Here is an 18,774-nt window from a genome sequence, read left to right on the forward strand (position 1 = left end):
TGGGCAAGGGGACTCTGGGCAGTAACAACCTGACCTGTATTTTCAAAACCAAACCCTCTGACACTTGGCTGTAACATCTGGCTAAAGGACACACACTGTGCAGCCACCATCCTGCCAGATGCCATGACCTTCCCTGCCATGGGAAGAGGACTGTGGGCTTTGCTCAGAGGCTGATTCCCATCCCTGTGTTGCAGAAGGAGCTGTGCCAGAAGGACAGGCACCTGCAGCAGCACCAGAGCAAGCTGGATGAGATGCTCAGACAGCTCTCCGAGGCCAGCTACCAGCAGGTACAGACCAGGGGGCTGCCCTGGTGCCCTGGCACTCACCTGGGTGGCTCAGGGTGTGGTGACCCCTCTGCTCCCCTCCCAGGTGGATTTGGAGCGGGAGCTGGAGCACAAGGAGGCCCTGCTGGCTCACTGCATGAAGAGGGAAGCTGAGGAGGTACAGGAGCCTTGGGCACACAGCACTCTGCTGGGGTGGTGGTTCTGCAGGAATCCTCCCCCTCACCCCAGACAGACCTGGCTCTGGAATCTCACTGCCAGTGCCTGAGCAAGGCAGGCAGACCCCCCAGAACACCCATCCTGCCAAAGCTCTCAGCCCTGAGCACTCAGCCTCTTGTGTCACAATCCTAAGGGATGAAACAGTGAGGGCAGTGGGAGCCTGAGGCTCTTGTTTTCCAGCTCCATCTCTGACACTGGCAAGTGGTTACACCAGGGTTTGGCTTCTCTCCTCCTTTTCCTGCTGACCCTCCTGGTGCTGAGCACTTGGAACTGTCTTGGTGGCAAGGCCAGCCCTGCTGTCTGTCCCATGGCACTGCCTGCACATCCCTTAGGGAGTGTATTCACCTGGGGGAAGTTGGGAGTTGTGTCTCTAATGTGGAAAGCTTTCATGTCCTGTCATTCTGAGGTTCATTCATTGGGATTTCTGGGGAGGTTCCCACACTCACATCCCCCGTGGCCCCACCTGCATCTCCCCCTGCACAGGTGATGGCTTATGGCAGCCACAGTGCCCAGAGCAATGGCTTTCTGCAGACAGCAGGAAAAGGAGCTGCTCCCACAGCCCACCGAGGGGTGAGTGCACCTGGGGGATGTATTCCCAGATATCCTGGAAGCCTTTACCTTCCTAAGGGAGATTTCCCCTTGCTAAGAGCCTGTGGTTTAGATGGGAGGGAGCCAGCCTGACCCGTGGTCTCTTGGGCAGACAAGCGACTTGCAGCTGGTTCGGGATGCCCTTCGCAGCCTCAGGAACAGCTTCAGCGGGCACGACCCGCAGCACCACACCATAGACAGCCTGGAGCAGGGCATTGCCAGCCTCATGGAGCGCCTGCACCGCCTGGAGACGCAGAAGAGGCAGGAGAGGAGGGTAAAGGCTCCCCAGGGCTCTGAACCCTCACCCTGTGCCCCTCACATGCAGCACTGGGGGCTCCAGCTGGAAGGGACGCTCTGTCCTCACTGGCTTGGCTTTCACCCTAGATCCGGGGGAAATCACCAGCCAGCAGAGCAGCAAACGAGTGCAGAGACTCCTGGCCTCCCAAATCCAGTAAGTGCCTCACAGCTCCTCCAAATCCAGCTTTTCCTGGCCAGAGCCTGGGGCATGGCACCCCCTTGGGAATGTGCCTCCCCCTTGGGAATGTGCCTCCCCCTTGGGAATGTGCCACCCCCTTGGGAATGTGCCTCCCCCTTGGGATTCTGCCACCCCCTTGGGATTCTGCCACCCCCTTGGGAATCTGCTACCTCCTTTGGATTCAGCCTCCCCCTTGGGATTCTGCTACCTCCTTTGGATTTTGCCTCCCCCTTGGGAATGTGCCTCCCCCTTGGGATTCTGCCTCCCCCTTGGGATTCTGCCACTCCCTTGGGATTCTGCTACCTCCTTTGGATTTTGCCTCCCCCTTGGGAATGTGCCTCCCCCTCGGGATTCTGCCTCCCCCTCGGAATTCTGCCTCCCCCTTGGGAATGTGCCCCCTCCCCAGCTCCACCTGCACAGGTCCCATCCCTTCCTGTGGCTGTCCAGCCCAGGGTTCCCTGCAGAGGGAAGGGGGCACACGATGACATCTTGTTTGCAAAGCACCAGCACAGTGGGAGTCTGGGCCACTGGTGGTGCTGCAGTATAAATAACCATGGCAATCACTGGGATGAGTGGGAAATGGGATGTTATTCCAGCTTTCCTGCTGCTCTGCACCATCTAGTGGGCACAGATAACCGTACAGTTCCCTCTTTGCCTGTTCCCCCCTCAGTGTTTACATGTCTGCATAACAGCACGGCCCTTTCTGACAACACATTTCCAGGTGTTTTCTGCATTCAAGGAGCCTTAAAAACACAGTCCCTCAGTGACTCTGACTCATCCCAGCACATTGCAGGGAGCAGGACACAGGGCAGGAGTTGGAGAAACACAAACGAGCAAAGAGAAGTGCAGGACCCCCACCCAGAGAGGGGGGAGATGGGGAGGGCACAGAGGGGGCTTTGCCTGGGTGTAACGAGTGCCTTGATGCTTTGCAGAGCTGCCTCACTCTCACAGCACCCCCGTGATGAGCACCAGTGCCTGCACCAAAGTGTTGTACTTCACCGACCGCTCCCTCACCCCCTTCATGGTCAGCATACCAAAGAGGTGAGGCTGGGCCTTGCTGGCACTGCTGTGCCCCCCAGGACACCTCTGCCATCTCCTGGCAGTGGTCCCAGCCAGCACAGGTTTGCTGTGCTTTAACCTGGCCGTTGGATTTCAGACCACTGGCTTGGAAATGTTCTCCCATGCTCTCCATGAGGGGTTTGTTTGCCCTTGCAGGTTAGGGGAAGTGACTCTGAAGGATTTCAAGGCAGCCATTGATCGGGAGGGAACCCACAGGTACCACTTCAAAGCCCTGGATCCAGAGTTTGGCACAGTCAAGGAGGAGGTAAATGTGGGACTGAGCTGTCACTGCTCTGGGCTCGGTGCCACCACACAGCCCTGGGGACCGTGGTCACCTCACTCCTAAACTGATGATGTGTTTGAACTTGTCCCCACTGGCCTGTTTTCACAACTGTAGATGAAGCTCCTCTGGTGCTAAAATGGGATGTTTTGATGCCCATCCAGAGCAACTCCACAAATGTGATTGCAACTGCAATCTTGGGCAAAGAGCATGGGACAAAACCCAGACTGCCCTTCCCAGGCTGCATAAAACCTGTTGCAATGGGAGACCCTGTATTAAAAAATTACCCTCCTGCTTCCTTTTAAAGGTTTTTCAGAGAGAACTGTGTTTGTGGTTTCCTTTGTGTGCTGCATTACAGCCCTGTTCATGCTCAGGCTGCTGTTGCTGTGGGTTGGATCCCTTAAAGGTTGTTGGGATAGTTCCTGCTTCACAAATTGATTAAGACAAATGCAAAGGGTCACCCTGTCTGGGAACATCCAGCAGCAACAGCTGCAGACTGTAGTCTGGATCAGGAAAGGCATATTTTCTATCTTTAGTTTACCTTTTCTGTCAAAATAAAAACAAAAAACCAGTAATAATCTTGCCAGTTACTGGTTAAAGAGGCCTGGTCTGTTTTCTGCCTAAAACCTGAAAAGGTGAGTGGTGTGTGAACCATCCCTCGTGTCCGTGTTCTCTGGGCTGTGTGGGGGAGTCTGAGCTGGAGGAGGTAAATGTGGGACTGAGCTGTCACTGCTCTGGGCTCGGTGCCACCACACAGCCCTGGGGACTGTCACCTCACTCCTAAACTGATGATGTGTTTGAACTTGTCCCCACTGGCCTGTTTTCACAACTGTAGATGAAGCTCCTCTGGTGCTAAAATGGGATGTTTTGATGCCTCTGCTGCTGCTCCCACTGCAGGACAGAGTGCCCAGACCCCACTGGGCTCCCTTTCCTTGCAGGTATTCCATGACGATGACATCATTCCTGGCTGGGAGGGGAAAATCGTGGCCTGGGTGGAAGAAGACCATGGGGAGAATTAATGAAGCTTCCAAGTCTCGTTGCTATGGAAACCTGTCACGGGCTGCCGAGCTCCGAGGGTGGACCAGCGAGGCTGAGAGCTGGAAGGAGCCAATTCAAGCTGCCAAAAACCAGCCTCTCTGCAAGCAACGGGTAGTGCATGTTGTGTGCATGGACACCTGGCCCCTGCCCTCCCGTGCCCGAGGGCAGGAGGTGTTCTGGGACTGGAACGACAGGTCTGTGGGAAGGAAACACCTGGATTTGTCCTGTCAGCTCAACCCTGGAGGCCTTAATGATGCTCTGCTCCTTCTCCTGCTCCTCCACCCCTGCAGAATGTGCTGCACACTCACCTGGGCATTGCAAGTCTGGTTTCTTGTGCTGGTATTACATAAACATGCACTGATGGAAAAAAAATGTGAAGCTTTGCCTTCCTGAGGCAGAAGAAGCCCCTGGATTGTGGGAGGTGAAGGCTGGACCAACTTGTGTCGTGGACTTGCACGTGCTGCCAGGAGCAGAGTGGACTTTGGGGACATTCCAGACTGACAGTCTGTCCAGGGGAGGGGAGAGCCTTCTGGAGGGTTTGTGCATGGTCTGAAGCCAAGCTCAGCCTGTCCCCACACTCAGGCTTCCATCTCCCAGCCCTGCTTTCCCCACTCCTCCCCAAAGCTGTTCTCACTCCCAGGGCCCCCGGGCTTGGCTCTGTGGCCACAGGGACTGGGGATCTTGGTGCTTGTTTCTTGGCCAGGGGAGTTCCCAGGGGGACCTGAGCTGTCCCTGCAGCCCTGCCCTGCCCTCTGTCCCTCCTGTGCTGCTGTCCCCTCCCTGCCAGGGCCACCCAGCACTGACCCACCCAGCCCCCTGCCAGGCTGAATCCTGGAGGATCAGGGAACAACTTCCTTGGGAAAGAACGAGCCCTAAAATCCCCCAGGGTGGGATTTTCTCTTTGGTTTTGTGGTTTTGCTTCTCTGCATTGCCTGTCCCTGCAGCCACTGTGGGTTTGGGGGGCAAATGGTGAGTCAGGGGCTCAGCACCTGTGACCCTCCTCTGCATGAGGCTGGGAGAGGGGGAACCTGCTTTTACTGTTTTCTATTAACTTGTCCTTTTGTAAACATGTTCTTGCAATTATTTTGTACTGATTTACATTTGTCTGAGGACTGTGGATATTTTTATACAGTGCAAGTGCTCTCTGTATATTTCTGCACGCATTATACTCTGTTTGACTCATTTCCTGGGGGCTGCTCAAAGCTTCTGTATTGTCTTCTGTCAACACAACACTGGGCTTGTAATTTTTTTTTTATTTTTTTACTATGGAAATCCAACTAGTTACTGCTGGGTTTTACCTTTTTGCCAGCTTTAATAAGCAGCAAAAATACTGATTTTTCTCACAGCTTCACTCTCTAGGAGGGAGCTCAAGGCTCCTGATTTTGGCACTGCCCTAACCCTGATCCAGTGGGTTTATTCTGGGATGTGCTCTCAGTATCATATCCCAGAATTTTCACATTTGTTTCACTTTGAGGACAGTTTGACAGAAATAATTTCCTGTTCTCATACTTGTAACTTGCAACAAAACCCACTGGAGAAATCACAGAATCCCAGAGTGGCTGGGGCTGGAAGGGACCTCTGGGGATCACCCAGTCCAACCCCCAGCCCAGGCAGGGGCACCTGGAGCAGGTGCCACAGGAATTCCAGCTGGGTTTGGGATGTCTCCAGGGAGGAAAACTCCATGCCCTCCCTGGGAAGAAACTCTGCCTCATGTTGAGGTGGAACTTGTGCTCATTGCAGTGGCTGCTCATCCTCTCCCTGGCACCACAGCAAAGGCTCTGCCACCCCTGGCTGTGTTTGCATCCCTCCTTCCTGCTGTCCAAACTTCCCTCCCGTCCCTGTGCCCTGGGGCAGGGCCCGACCCTCCCGGCTCCCCGTCCTGGCAGGGAATTCTGGAGAGCCAGAGGGTCCCCCCCGAGCCTCCTGTTCTCCAGGATGAGCCCCCCCAGCTGCTCCAGACCCCAGGCTCCTATCCCGTCCCATTCCATCCCACCCTATTCATCCTGCCCCGTCCCATTCCATTCCACCCCATCCCATTCATCCCACCTGACCCCATCCCATCCCACCCCATCCCATCCCATTCCATCCCACCCTATTCATCCTGCCCCGTCCCATTCCATTCCACCCCATCCCATTCATCCCACCTGACCCCATCCCATCCCACCCCATCCCATCCCATCCTATTCATCCCGCCCCATTCCATCCCATCCCATCCCATCCTATTCATCCCGCCCCATTCCATTCCATCCCATCCCATTCTGCCCCATCCATCCTATCCCATCCCATTCCATCCTGCCCCATCCCATTCCATTCCGCCCCATCCATCCTGTCCTGTCCCATCCCATCCCACCCCATCCATTCTATCCCATCCTGTTCCATCCCATCCCATCCCATCCCATCTCATCTCATCTCATCTCATTCCATCCCATTCCCCTCCCGTCCCATGCAGGGTGGTCTCGGCACACCCTGGTCTGGTTCCATCCCCTCCCATCCCATTCCCATCCCCTCCAGTTCCACTCCAGTCCAGTTCCATCCCATCCCGTCCCCTTCCATTCCCGTTCCATCCCATTCCGGTCCCCTCCAGTTCCACCCTGCTCCAGTTCCATCCCCTATCCCATTCCCACCCAGTTCCATCCCTTCCCCTTCCCATCCCATTCCCATCCCCTCCCGTTCCACCCCGCTCCAGTTCCATCCCCTCCCATCCCATTCCCACCCTGTTCCATCCCCTCCCATCCCATTCCCACCCCGTTCCATCCCCTCCCATCCCATTCCCATCCCATTCCCATCCCATTCCCATCCCATTCCCATCCCGTTCCATCCCCTCCCATCCCCTCCCATCCCCTTCCCACCCTGTTCCATTCCCTCCCATCCCATTCTCACCCTGTTCCATCCCCTCCCATCCCATTCCCACCCTGTTCCATTCCCTCCCATCCATTCCCATCCCCTTCCCATCCCCTTCCCATCCCCTTCCCATCCCCTTCCCATCCCGTTCCATCCCATCCCATCCCATCCCATTCCCATCCCGTTCCATCCCATCCCATTCCCATCCCGTTCCATCCCATCCCATTCCCATCCCGTTCCATCCCACCCCATTCCCATCCCGTTCCATCCCATCCCATTCCCATCCCGTCCCTCCCTTCCCGGGGCGGTGCCCCCGCGGGTCCCTCCCCGCCGCCCGCGCTTTACGGCAGTGCCGTGTCGCGCCGTGTCGCGCCGTGTCGCGCCGCCCGCACGGAGGTCACCGCGCGGCTCCGCCCGGCCCAGCATCGCCCAGCCCGGCCCGGCCCGGCCCGGCTCGGCCCAGCATAGCCCAGCCCAGCCCGGCACGGCCCGGCCCGGCCCAGCATGTGGCGGGTGTTGGCTCGGCGGGTGTCCCGGGGCGCGGCGGGGACGCTGGCGCGGCCGCGGCGGGCGCTGTGTGGGGGCGGCCCCGGCGCTGGCCCCGGCCCTGTCCCTGTCCCTGTCCCTGTCCCCGGCCCCGCCCGGCGCGGCCCGGCCTGGGGGCGCCCCGCTCTGCGCCCGCTCCTGCCGCCCGCGGACACTCGGCTGGTCCCGCGGCGAAGCTGCAGCCTCCCGGCGCACCAGAAGGTGAGGCACGGCCCCGGGGGCCCTCGGTGTCCCCTCATCCCCCCCCAGGGTCCTCTCATTCCCCCCAGTGTCCCCTCAGCCCCTTGCTGCCCCCTCGGTCCCCCCCGGTGTCCCCTCAGTACCCCCCGATGTCCCCACGTCCCTCTCTCGGTATGTCCCCCCCAGTGTCCGCTCATCTCCTCCCGGTGTCCCCTCGGTCTCCCCTGGTGTCCCCTCAGTACCCCCTGGTGTCACCACGTCCCTCTCTCGGTGTCCCCTCGTCCCTCTCTCGGTATTCCCCCCCGGTGTCCCCTCCATCCCCCCAGTGCCCCCTCATTTCCCCCGGTGTTCCCTCCATCCCCCTGGTGTCCCCTCATCCCCTCCTGGTGTCCCTTAACCCCCCTCACTGTCCCCTCATCCCCCCCGGTGTCCCCTCCATCCCCCCCGGTGTCCCCTCACTGTCCCCTCATCCCCCCCGGTGTCCCCTCCATCCCCCCCGGTGTCCCCTCACTGTCCCCTCTATCCCCCCCGGTGTCCCCTCACTGTCCCCTCATCCCCCCCGGTGTCCCCTCACTGTCCCCTCCATCCCCCCCGGTGTCCCCTCACTGTCCCCTCATCCCCCCCGGTGTCCCCTCCATCCCCCCCGGTGTCCCCTCACTGTCCCCTCATCCCCCCCGGTGTCCCCTCATCCCCCCCTGGTGTCCCCTCACTGTCCCCTCACCCCCCCGGTGTCCCCTCCATCCCCCCGGTGTCCCCTCACTGTCCCCTCATCCCCCTGGTGTCCCCTCCATGCCCCCCCGGTGTCCCCAGACACCTCCAGGGGTGGTGACTCCCTGGGCAGCCTCATCCCAAACCTTTCACCCCGCACAGAGAACAGTCCATGGCTCTGTCCCCACTCCCGCAGGTCCTGCCCCTGCCTCCTGTGCCACCATGGAGTGCCACCCCCTCTGTCACCGCTGGGCTTTGTCCCTGCACCTCTCCTGGTCCCTTGGCAGACCCAGACCTGCCCTTGTATAACCCTTGACAGAATCCCAGCATGTTCAGGGATTGGAAGGGATTTTAAAGCCCATCTCGTGCCACCCACCTTGCCCTGGGCAGGGCCACCTGCCACTGTCCCAGCTGCTCCAGCCTGGCCTGGGGCACTTCAGGGGTGGCACAGGCTGTGCCAGCCTCCCCTCAGCACCCAGGAGGGTTTGTCCTGGGGTGTTTGTCCTGCCCCCAGCAGGTCCCTGCCCCACTCCTGAGGGTCCATCCCTGCCCTGTGTGTGTCCCTGCTGTGGTGACACTGCCCTGTCCCCCCAGGTGGCCCTGACCCCCTCCTGAGGGTCCATCCCTGCCCTGTGTGTCCCTGCTGTGGTGACACTGCCCTGTCCCACCCAGCAGGTCCCTGCCCCACTCCTGAGGGTCCATCCCTTCCCTGTGTGTGTCCCTGCTGTGGTGACACTGCCCTGTCCCCCCAGGTGGCCCTGACCCCCAGCAGGTCCCTGCCCCACTCCTGAGGGCCCATCCCTGCCCTGTGTGTCCCTGCTGTGGTGACACTGCCCTGTCCCCCCAGGTGGCCCTGACCCCCTCCTGAGGGTCCATCCCTGCCCTGTGTGTCCCTGCTGCGGTGACACTGCCCTGTCCCACCCAGGTGGCCCTGACCCTGAGCAGGTCTGTACCCCCCTCCTGAGGGCCCATCCCTGCCCTGTGTGTCCCTGCTGCAGTGACACTGCCCTGTCCCCCCAGGTGGCCCTGCCAGCGCTGTCCCCCACCATGCAGATGGGCACCATCGCACGCTGGGAGAAGAAGGAGGGTGACAAGATCAGCGAGGGGGATCTCATAGCAGAGGTACCTGGGCTGGGTGCCCGTGGGGTGCCCGTGCCCCCTCCCTGGTGCTGCCAGCACTGCCTGGGAGCTCTGGGCTCACCAGTCCCTCACAGTGCCCTGTTCTCTCTCGAAGGTGGAGACAGACAAGGCAACAGTTGGCTTTGAGAGCCTGGAGGAATGCTACTTGGCCAAGATCCTGGTGCCAGAAGGAACGAGGGATGTTCCTATTGGGGCCATAATATGCATCACAGTAGAAAAGTATGTATTTGAATCCTCTCTCTTGGTGCTTGCCTTGAGTGAAAGGCTTAGGGAGCATCCCCTGACTGGCTTTGGGGCTCTGTGTTTCCTTCTAGGCCTGAACATATTGATGCCTTTAAAAACTACACCCTGGATGCTGCAGCAGCTGCTCCCCCCACAGCCTCAGTGCCTCCCCCTCCAGCTGCAGCTCCCTCCCCACCACCTCAGCCTTCTCCTCAGGCTCCTGGCAGCTCTTACCCTCCTCACATGCAGGTAGGACAGTGTTGCTTCTGATGTAAGGCTTGTTGTGCTCTTTCTCTGCCACTGCATTGCTGCCTGTGGGGCATTTTCACAGAATCCCAGACTGTTCTGAGCTGGGAGGGACCCACAAGGATCATCGAGTCCAACTCTTCAGTCAGTGGCCCACAGAGGGGATTGAACCCACGACCTTGGCATTATTGCAACCAAGTTTTAACCAACTGAGCTCATCTCAGGGTATTTTTGTCATATAAACTCTGTGGAGTGGAAATTTATAATTGCAGGGCCATGTGCCACTTGAATTGTTGTGTGCTTAAAGCAGGAGTCTGGGGACATCCCAGGACACTTTCTGCAGGGATTTATTTCAGCTTCCCAGCTGCTGGTGGAGGGAAGACTTGTCTCTGCAGGGTTGTTGTCTTGGAAAACCTGCTGTGTTTGCTTTATTTGGACAGCTCTGGTATAAAAAGCCCTCAGGTTTGGTGTGAATAAGCCCTGCAGGCCCTGCTTAGAGCAGAGCTCAGTCTGTGATACTCTGATGAACACACCAGATGGGGTTGTGGGTGACTGACAATGAGTTGGGTTTGTGGATAATCTTTTTACCCTGCTTGGATATTGCAGTGGACATTCACTGTTGTCTCTGAGCACTTTGTGCCAGTGTTGCTGTGACATTCCTTTGAAAAAGAAAATTTGAAATACTAAACCTGAACCTGCAGATAAATCATGTGGGAACTGGTGTGTCTGAGCTGTTACTCAGAGCCAGTAATTAAAGACTTAATTAATGTCCTCTTAGTCTGTGTTTCAGCTACTACACTTCCCTCTGCCTGCTTCATCTGTCCAGTTTTGCTCCCCATGTGTTTGTCAGGGACAAAGTGACTTTGCTTCAGCCTTCCTTTTAGCCTGGCAGGGAGCAAGTGCATCCAGAGGGATGGTGGGAATGATTATTTTGATGCAGAGGTTTCTTTTCTTGCTCTTTGCTCTTGCTCTTTGCTCAGGCCTTGCTGAGAGAAGCCAGAGCAGCACTGTGGGCCAGCTCTGTGCTCTGCTGTCAGGGAGCCACATGTAGGAGTGCATTAAAGCCTGGCTGCTTCTTTAGGTTGGCATCATCTGTCAGGGGTTAAAACTGTGTTCCTGATCCTTCTGGAGTCCCAGGATCTGATTGTCTTGTGTTCTCTGCCTTGCCAGGTCACTCTCCCTGCCCTGTCACCCACCATGACAATGGGCACAGTGCAGAGGTGGGAGAAGAAGGTTGGGGAGAAGCTGAATGAGGGGGACTTACTGGCTGAAATTGAGACAGATAAAGCCACAATAGGTGAGTCCAAAGCCAAGAAGGGACCCCTTAAAAGCATCCACAGTAGCCTGTGCCAGCTGTTCTCTGCCTGCTGTGGGACAGCTAAAACAGGACACTGGAGCTCCTCAAAACACTCCTATTTCCTCATCAGTCCTTCTTGGCAACATGGAGAGGTTTCCCTGCTAGTTGTGCTGAAAAGGGTTCTCTGCCACTAAATACAGACAGGGCTTTAGCTACCAGAGCCTCCAGAGGAATTCTTCAGCTGCATCAGGCACCAAAGCAGTGTTGTTTCTGTCCCTTACAGGCTTTGAAGTGCAGGAGGAAGGGTACTTGGCCAAAATCCTGGTGCCTGAAGGGACAAGAGATGTGCCATTAGGAACTCCTCTCTGCATCATTGTGGAGAAAGAGGCTGATATTCCAGCCTTTGCTGACTACCAGGCTGCTGCAGTGACTGACATGAAGGCACCAGCTCCTCCTCCTCCTCCTCCTCCACCAGTAAGGACCGTTCTGGGCACGGGAGGGAACTCATGGGGACCACTCAGAGGTCTGATCTGAAATGTTGTGCTGGTTTGACAGTGTGAAGCTTTGGCTTCACCAGTAATGTTTCTGCTTTGAGATTGCAAGGCTGATCCATGTGCTGGGAGAAGTGATCACTGGTTTGCCCTCCAAAAACCAGAGCAGATCTCATTCATTGTGATTTCTTCTCCAGTCTGTTGCTTGTCCCAGTTTTAGTGCCTCTAATCCTTGAGAATGGGGAGCACAAGTTCCTTTAGTTCACCTGAAGTTTTTGGTGTATGGTCCAGCAGCTCAGTTTGCCTCCTTCCCATGGAGTTTCTGATTTAATTTCTGGCACTGGGAAACTCTTCTTAATTTGAAAATTCCTTCTGATTTGTGACTATCTTTGCTATTCTCTTGGCTGGTAATTACCTGGGCCAGCTCACATGCTGTACCTTCCACTGATGGCTTTGATTCCTCTGTTAAGGTGGTGGCACCTCCTGCAGCTGCTCCTGCTCCCCAGCCTGCTGCTGCTCCCACCCCAGCAGCCCCCACAGCTGGGCCACCTCCCAGGACAGGAAGGATCCTGGTTAGTCCCTTGGCAAAGAAACTGGCAGCAGAAAAAGGAATTGACCTTGCCCAAGTGAAAGGTACATTTCCTTTCCTCTTCCTTTCCCTCACTGTCAAGTGTCTGTCCCTGTAGATCTGTGAGTCCTTAGTCCAGGAGTTGTTTTAAGTGATTTCTCTCTGCTGAACTAAAGTGGTACCTTTAGAAGCAAAGCCCTGTTGCAAATAATTGAGATCCTGTTGCATTTTCTTTGACTCTCTCAGGTACTGGACCAGATGGCAGAATCACCAAGAAAGATGTGGAGTCATTTGTGCCAACAAAGGCTGCTCCAGTGAGTGTGCTGGAAGTGTGTGAGGATGGAGGTGACAGGAGTGGAAATGCTCTGTAGAGGTGCAGTTCCTACATGGCACTGGCATTGCTTAACCTGTCAGAGACACAGATGGAACTTTTTTCCTTTATTTGTTCCTTTGATATTCCACTGAGGAAAAAAAATTGTGTGTTCCCAGCCCTTCACTTGGTTCTGAATTGAGGTCAGCCCAGTCCCAACTGACCCAGCAGTGCTGAAAAGGGGGGATCAGAAGGAAAGGCAGACTTAGGAACCACCAGCCTGCACCAGTTGTTGCCCCAAATGTGTTCTGATGGCTTGTCTTTTCTGTGAGCTGGTGGAGGTGTTGCTGTGTGTGCTGCTGGCAGGGCAGTGAAAATGAAATACATTTAATAGTCAAACACAGGGCTTATGGAACCATGTGGGTACATTTAATGATCAGATAAAGGGCTGATGAGGTGCCATGTGGGTACTAGAGAGGTGAGGCTGAGTAGAAGTTGCTGCTCTCTTAAGACCTCAACACTTGTCCCCCACATGGAGTTCCAGTGGGTTTTTGGGTGGCTCTGTGAGTGATGCTGTTGTTCTCTCCAGGCTCCAGTGCCAGGGGCAGTTCCTGCAGCTGCTGCAGTGGCAGCACCCGAGGGGACCTTCACAGACATCCCCATCAGCAACATTCGGAGGGTAAGGACATGTTGTTCCTCTCCAAGCCCATGATTTTCAGTCCTGAGTTTTCCAGAGTGGTTGATGTTCCTCCCACTGCACACCCACAGGTCATTGCTCAGAGGCTGATGCAGTCCAAACAAACAATACCTCACTACTACCTTTCCATCGATGTGAACATGGGAGAAATCCTGGTGCTAAGGAAAGAACTCAATCAGGTAAAGCATTTGCCCACCCTGCTTTTGGTGGTGTGGCATCTTGGCTTGGGGGAAAACAGTCTTTTCAGTGCCTTTTGTACCTGCTGGGGATCAGTTCTGGGCTGTCTGTGACAGAATCAGACCTTTCACTGTCTGCTGATTCCTGACTTCCCTGAGAGCTGCTCTGTGCTCTCCTTGGGGGGAATCCATTTTTCCACGTGGGAAGCAGAGCCAAAAGGCTTTTAAGGGTAGAAAATTTAAACAAAATAATAATTCTAAGCCAAATTTGGGCAAAACCAGACATTAAAAACTACTGTACCTTATGAATTGTGAAGGAGATGCATTCACCTCCTAAATTATCTTTGACTATTAATGCTTGCAAGGAGTGTGATTGTTTTCTAACCCTTTCTCTGAACAAGGGTGCCTGGCTGTGACTGCCCACGTTGATTGGGGTGATGTGTAGGAGACAAACTGACACCTCCAATCTCTTCATTTGCAGGAGGATAACATTAAGCTTTCAGTCAATGATTTCCTAATTAAAGCTTCTGCTCTGGCATGCTTGAAGGTGCCTGAGGCAAATTCTTCATGGATGGACACAGTTATTCGGCAGTAAGTTTGTGGTGCTGTCAAAGCCCAAAACTTTCTTTGTTCAGTGGAGACTTCGTGGCAAAAGAGCAGAAATTCTGCTGGGATTTGAGGAAGGGAAAACATCGAGGGGTTTTCATTACATTGCTAAGAACTTTGAGTCTAAGGCTGGTGTGCAAGGTGAAATAATTGGGGCAAAATCAGTATTGTTTTGGGGTTGTCTGAAGAGTTGTGAGGGGGTTTTTGGGTGCTGCCCTGCTGGAACCAGCAGTGTGTGCTGTGTGTGCTGCAGGAACCACGTGGTGGACGTGAGCGTGGCCGTCAGCACCCCCGCCGGGCTCATCACACCCATCGTGTTCAACGCCCACACCAAGGGCTTGGCTGCCATCAGCAAGGATGTGGCTTCCCTGGCAGCCAGAGCCCGGGAAGGCAAACTCCAGCCCCACGAGTTCCAGGTGAGCAGCTGGGGCTGCTGTCGGGCACAATGCCCTTGGCTGGTGCAAATTAATCACAGAATCATAGAATGGATTGGGTTGGAAAAGACCTCCGAGATCATCAAGTCCAACCCTTGATCCAACCCCACTGTGATCACCAGCCCAGGGCACGGAGTGCCCTGGGCTGGTGATCACAGTAGGGTTGGATCAAGATGTGGTGGATTCTCACCCAGCGTCACATCCATAGAATGGATTGGGTTGGAAAAGACCTCTGAGATCATCAAAATCCAACCCTTGATCGAATCCCACTATGATCACGGAGTGCCCTGGGCTGGTGATCACAGTAGGGTTGGATCAAGATATGGTGGATCATAGTAAGGTTGGATCAAGATGTGGTGGATCACAGTAAGGTTGGATCAAAATGTGGTGGATCACAGTAAGGTTGGATCAAGATGTGGTGGATCACAGTAAGGTTGGATCAAGATGTGGTGGATCACAGTAGGGTTGGATCAAGATGTGGTGGATCACAGTAAGGTTGGGTCAAGATGTGGTGGATCACAGTAAGGTTGGGTCAAGATGTGGTGGATCACAGTAAGGTTGGATCAAGATGTGGTGGATTCTCACTCAGTGCCACATCCATAGAATGGATTGGGTTGGAAAAGACCTCCGAGATCATCAAGTCCAACCCTTGGTCCAGCTCCAGTCCCTTTACCAGATCATGGCACTCAGTGCCACGGCCAAGCTCAGCTGAAAAACCTCCAGGGATGGGGAATCCACCCCCTCTCTGGGCAGCCCATTCCAATGCCTGAGCACTCTCTCTGCAAAGAATTTCTTTCTGATCTCCAACTTCAATTTCCCCTGGCAGAGCAGAGGCTGTTTTGTGATTGGTAATCACGGAATGGTGGAATAGCCTGAGTTGGGAGGGGCCCACAAGGATCATCCAGTCCAACTCCTGGCCCTGCACAGACACCTCAGCAGTCCCACCATTGTCCAAACCCTCCTGGAGTTCTGGCAGCCTTGGGACTGTGCCCACTGCCCTGGGCAGCCTGTTCAGTGCCCACCACCCTCTGGGGGAAGGGCCCTGTCATGATATCCAGCCCAACCCTCCCTGACACAACTCCAGCCCTTCCCTGAGTCCTGTCACTGCTCACCCAAACAGAGATCAGGAAGCTGCAGACCCCAGTGAGCCTCCCCTCAGTCTCCTCATTTCCACACAAACCAGCATTTTTGAGTCTGACCATGGGTGTGTTCTTCTCGTAGGGTGGTACTTTCACAATTTCCAATTTAGGAATGTATGGGATTAAGAATTTCTCTGCCATAATCAATCCACCTCAAGCCTGCATCCTCGCAGTGGGGTCCTCAGAGAAAAGGCTGGTGCCAGCTGACAATGAGAAAGGGTAAGTCTTCACCTGATGCTGAATCCAAGCTCTGAAACAACAGCTGGTTTTCTAACACTTCCATTAGAAAATCATTTAAAAACCCCTGAAATTTCTTGTTGACAGGATGCTGTCAGTACCTTCTGAAGAACAGTGAGCTCTTGTTTGTGCCACACAGCTGTTAGAGAGAATCACAGTGACTGAGGAGGGGTTCCCCACACGTTTTTCTTGCAACCTCTTTGCAGGTTAAGGAAAGGCTGTTTCTTTCTTTGAGGGGCAGGATTGAGCTGAGGAAAAGGGTCTGGGATTCACAACGATTCAGGCACCTGTTCTTTTTCAACAACTAGCTTAAATTTGCACTTAAGGAAAACCTAAGGGAGGGGTTATAATCCAGGTGTCCTGTATATGATTCCCCTGCCTGGAGCTTGCACTAGCACAGACCCAGGAAAAGGTTTATTTAACATTTTACCAGTGCTGGGTATCTGTCACTGACCCCTGAGGGGACTTGGTAAAATGGTTCTTTTGGACTGTGTGGGGCTGTTGTGATGCAAAGAAAGGTGAGCTCCCTGTCCTAAGGGGAGCACACAAAGGGGTTTATTAGTGTCTTATGAAGTTACTTTCTTTAATTTTCCCTAGAAAAGGAATGAACATGATCTGCTCTCCAGTGCAATTTTTTCAGAAGCCCACAGGGACAAACATCTCTCACCAAGCACCACCTGCTATTCCTGGCCCTCCCAGAAAAGCTTCTCTGCCCTGGCAGTGGCTCTGCCTTGCAGAGGAGCGTGTTAACCTTTTCTTTCTCTCCTTTCCCTGTGTTTCCTGCAGCTTTGACGTGGCCAGTGTGATGTCTGTTACCCTGAGCTGTGACCACCGTGTTGTGGATGGAGCAGTGGGAGCACAGTGGCTTGCTGAGTTCAAGAGTTTCCTGGAGAAGCCCATGACCATGCTGCTATAATTTACCCACCATGCAAGCAGAGTTTTCCTGGATCACAGTTGTGTTTTAAACAAGCTATTTAGACTGTAGTGTTCAGACTTTAAGAGAGTTCCTTTTTTTATTTAAAATATGTATTATATTATCTGGTAATGTTATTACCAGTCTGTACAGAAAAAGTTTGCAAAAGTGCTTTTCAGAGCAATATTACAACTGCACTGTATTTTTATACAGTTAGTGAACTTGCAAACTCTTCCAAAAACAGAGTTAAGCATCCCAGAGTTAAAGCTGATCCTGGCAGAATTCCCACTGCCAGCTGCTCCTCAGCTCGGGTGGGCAGGGGGTGCAAACCAACAGTTTCATGTTCTCAGAAATATGAATTACAAACATCATCTCTTCACAGGAGTGCAGATGAGATTGGTCACAGTCAGCAGAAGGTGAATTCCCACACTGTCCTGTCCCTGGGGTGGGTGAGATGGCAAATGCACTGAGGGACTGAAGTGCCTGGGGATAGATTCTCAAAGGCCAAGTGCCAGTGTTCCAAAGCTTTCTTGGAATCTGGCTCTGGGCTGGAGCTGCTCAGCTACGTGATCCCTTTTGCACTTTAAGGGGACAGAGCAGTGCTGTCTGTGGGGTCACAGCTCTCTGTGCCACCAGGAATGTGCTGTCTGCTCATGGACTTTCACTCACATGTGCTTTTTGTATGGAATCTCTTCAGTTGCTGTTCTTGCTAAGCTAATCCCAGACTCCCATGCCATGGAAGTAACTGTTTTGCAGAGTGTTCAGGAGGATCTGTGTGTTGGAACCCAATGTAGACACCCCACACATGCTGATAATCCCACCAGTGGATGTAAGTCGTGTGAGGACTTGAATGTTTGGAATTTTTATTTCAGGCATTCTAACATAGGAAGCTCTGACTCAGTCCCTGGAGTTTTAGGCCTTCCCTCCCCTGTCTGTGCTGTGCCAGCCTCAGAAAGCTGCAGAATGTGCTCTCCATGTACATATTGTATGTAAGGTGCTCCACTAGTTTGTTGGACTCATGTCCAGTTACTCCAGTTGTTGCATCCTGCCAGGGGTGCAGTGCTGAACATTCTTAATTTCCACTTTCCACATGGAAATGTTGATGTAAAAAGGGCAACTGTGCAGTAATGACAAAGTGATCAGGAGAATTAAGTAGGGGGGAAGAAGAGCTTAGAAGAAAAGAGTTCAAGCTGATCCATTATTCTGTATATTGCATTAAGTACTGTCTCCTGTAAAGTTCTACAGAATTCACTAAAGATATTGGAAGAAAATACTGTGGAAATTAAATATTTTTGTGGGAACTATTTAGTGTCTGGTTGCTGTGATACCTGGTTTTCATGCCTTGCTTAAGCAACAAAAACTGCATTAAGGTTCTGGGTTTTAATGATCTCAAATACCCTGGTTCCAGATGGCTCTAGTGAACCCATTTTCCATTAAATGTTTGGAATTGACAACTACTAAACCATGTTCAGTGCTTTTCTCTTCAGTCGTGTGTGGCTTTACTGTTCTGCTCTGCAGCCTTTCAGTCTGGCACTGAAACTCACCCTATTAACCCAAAATTCCATCACAGTGTTCCAGAATTCCTGCTTGCTTGCTCTTTCCAGCAGTGATCCTGAGAATTCCTGGCTTCTCACCTGGGCTCCCTGTGAGTGACACACCTGTGCAGGCTGTGCCAGCACCAAACACTCAGGAGAGCTGCTCCAACCACGGGAACCCAGGCAAATTCTTCAACAAAAACACATCAAAACTGTCACTGCTGCTCCTCAAGGCAACATGAATCATGTAGTAAAGTGTGTAGGCATTGCTGCAGCTCTAACTGTGGGTACACAAATGCTGTAACTATAAATCACAGAATCATGGAATGGATTGGGTTGGAAAAGAGCTCTGAGATCATCAAGTCCAACCCTTGATCCAATCCCACTGTGATCATCAGCCCAGGGCACGGAGTGCCCTGGGCTGATGATCACAGTGGGGTTGGATCAAGATGTGGTTGGATCAAGACATGATGGTCACAGTGGGGTTGGATCAAGACATGGTTGGATCAAGACATGATGATCACAGTGGGGTTGGATCAAGATGTGGT

The 18,774-nt window shown here is 53.9% G+C and overlaps 2 protein-coding genes across 5 annotated transcripts in view; both read left to right on the forward strand.

The window, feature by feature from the left end:
- DIXDC1 (DIX domain containing 1) overlaps positions 1-5,124 on the forward strand; it is a 29,050-nt gene extending 23,926 nt beyond the window's left edge. For 3 of the 4 annotated variants that reach the window (XM_071576383.1, XM_071576381.1, XM_071576385.1), the window contains 8 exons: positions 195-287; positions 370-441; positions 984-1,070; positions 1,201-1,362; positions 1,473-1,539; positions 2,496-2,604; positions 2,779-2,887; positions 3,841-5,124. In XM_071576383.1, the coding sequence (XP_071432484.1) occupies positions 195-287; positions 370-441; positions 984-1,070; positions 1,201-1,362; positions 1,473-1,539; positions 2,496-2,604; positions 2,779-2,887; positions 3,841-3,921 (780 nt within the window). In that variant the 3' untranslated portion in view covers positions 3,922-5,124. Of the gene's footprint in view, positions 1-194; positions 288-369; positions 442-983; positions 1,071-1,200; positions 1,363-1,472; positions 1,540-2,495; positions 2,605-2,778; positions 2,888-3,840 lie in introns of those variants that run through there. The other variant, XM_071576384.1, reaches the window with a different exon arrangement.
- A 2,014-nt stretch (positions 5,125-7,138) lies between these two features.
- On the forward strand, positions 7,139-18,153 carry DLAT (dihydrolipoamide S-acetyltransferase). The gene is made up of 14 exons (XM_071576168.1): positions 7,139-7,528; positions 9,236-9,337; positions 9,450-9,574; positions 9,670-9,826; positions 10,994-11,120; positions 11,404-11,594; positions 12,082-12,244; positions 12,426-12,493; positions 13,079-13,168; positions 13,258-13,365; positions 13,844-13,953; positions 14,222-14,384; positions 15,624-15,760; positions 16,565-18,153. Exons 1-14 carry the CDS (start codon positions 7,286-7,288, stop codon positions 16,692-16,694), a joined length of 1,914 nt encoding a protein of 637 aa, XP_071432269.1. The 5' UTR covers positions 7,139-7,285; the 3' UTR covers positions 16,695-18,153.
- The last annotated feature ends 621 nt before the right edge of the window (positions 18,154-18,774 follow it).

This window comes from Pithys albifrons, chromosome 23, assembly GCF_047495875.1.
Source record: "Pithys albifrons albifrons isolate INPA30051 chromosome 23, PitAlb_v1, whole genome shotgun sequence".
Lineage (NCBI taxonomy): Eukaryota > Metazoa > Chordata > Aves > Passeriformes > Thamnophilidae > Pithys > Pithys albifrons.

Bases quoted from the DNA above. Each gene is read 5' to 3' on its own strand.
- DLAT (XM_071576168.1), top strand. From the start codon at position 7,286: ATGTGGCGGGTGTTGGCTCGGCGGGTGTCCCGGGGCGCGGCGGGGACG. The intron at 9,338-9,449 runs GTACCTGGGCTG...TCTCTCTCGAAG, and splicing joins AGGGGGATCTCATAGCAGAG to GTGGAGACAGACAAGGCAAC. The intron at 9,575-9,669 runs GTATGTATTTGA...GTTTCCTTCTAG, and splicing joins ATATGCATCACAGTAGAAAA to GCCTGAACATATTGATGCCT.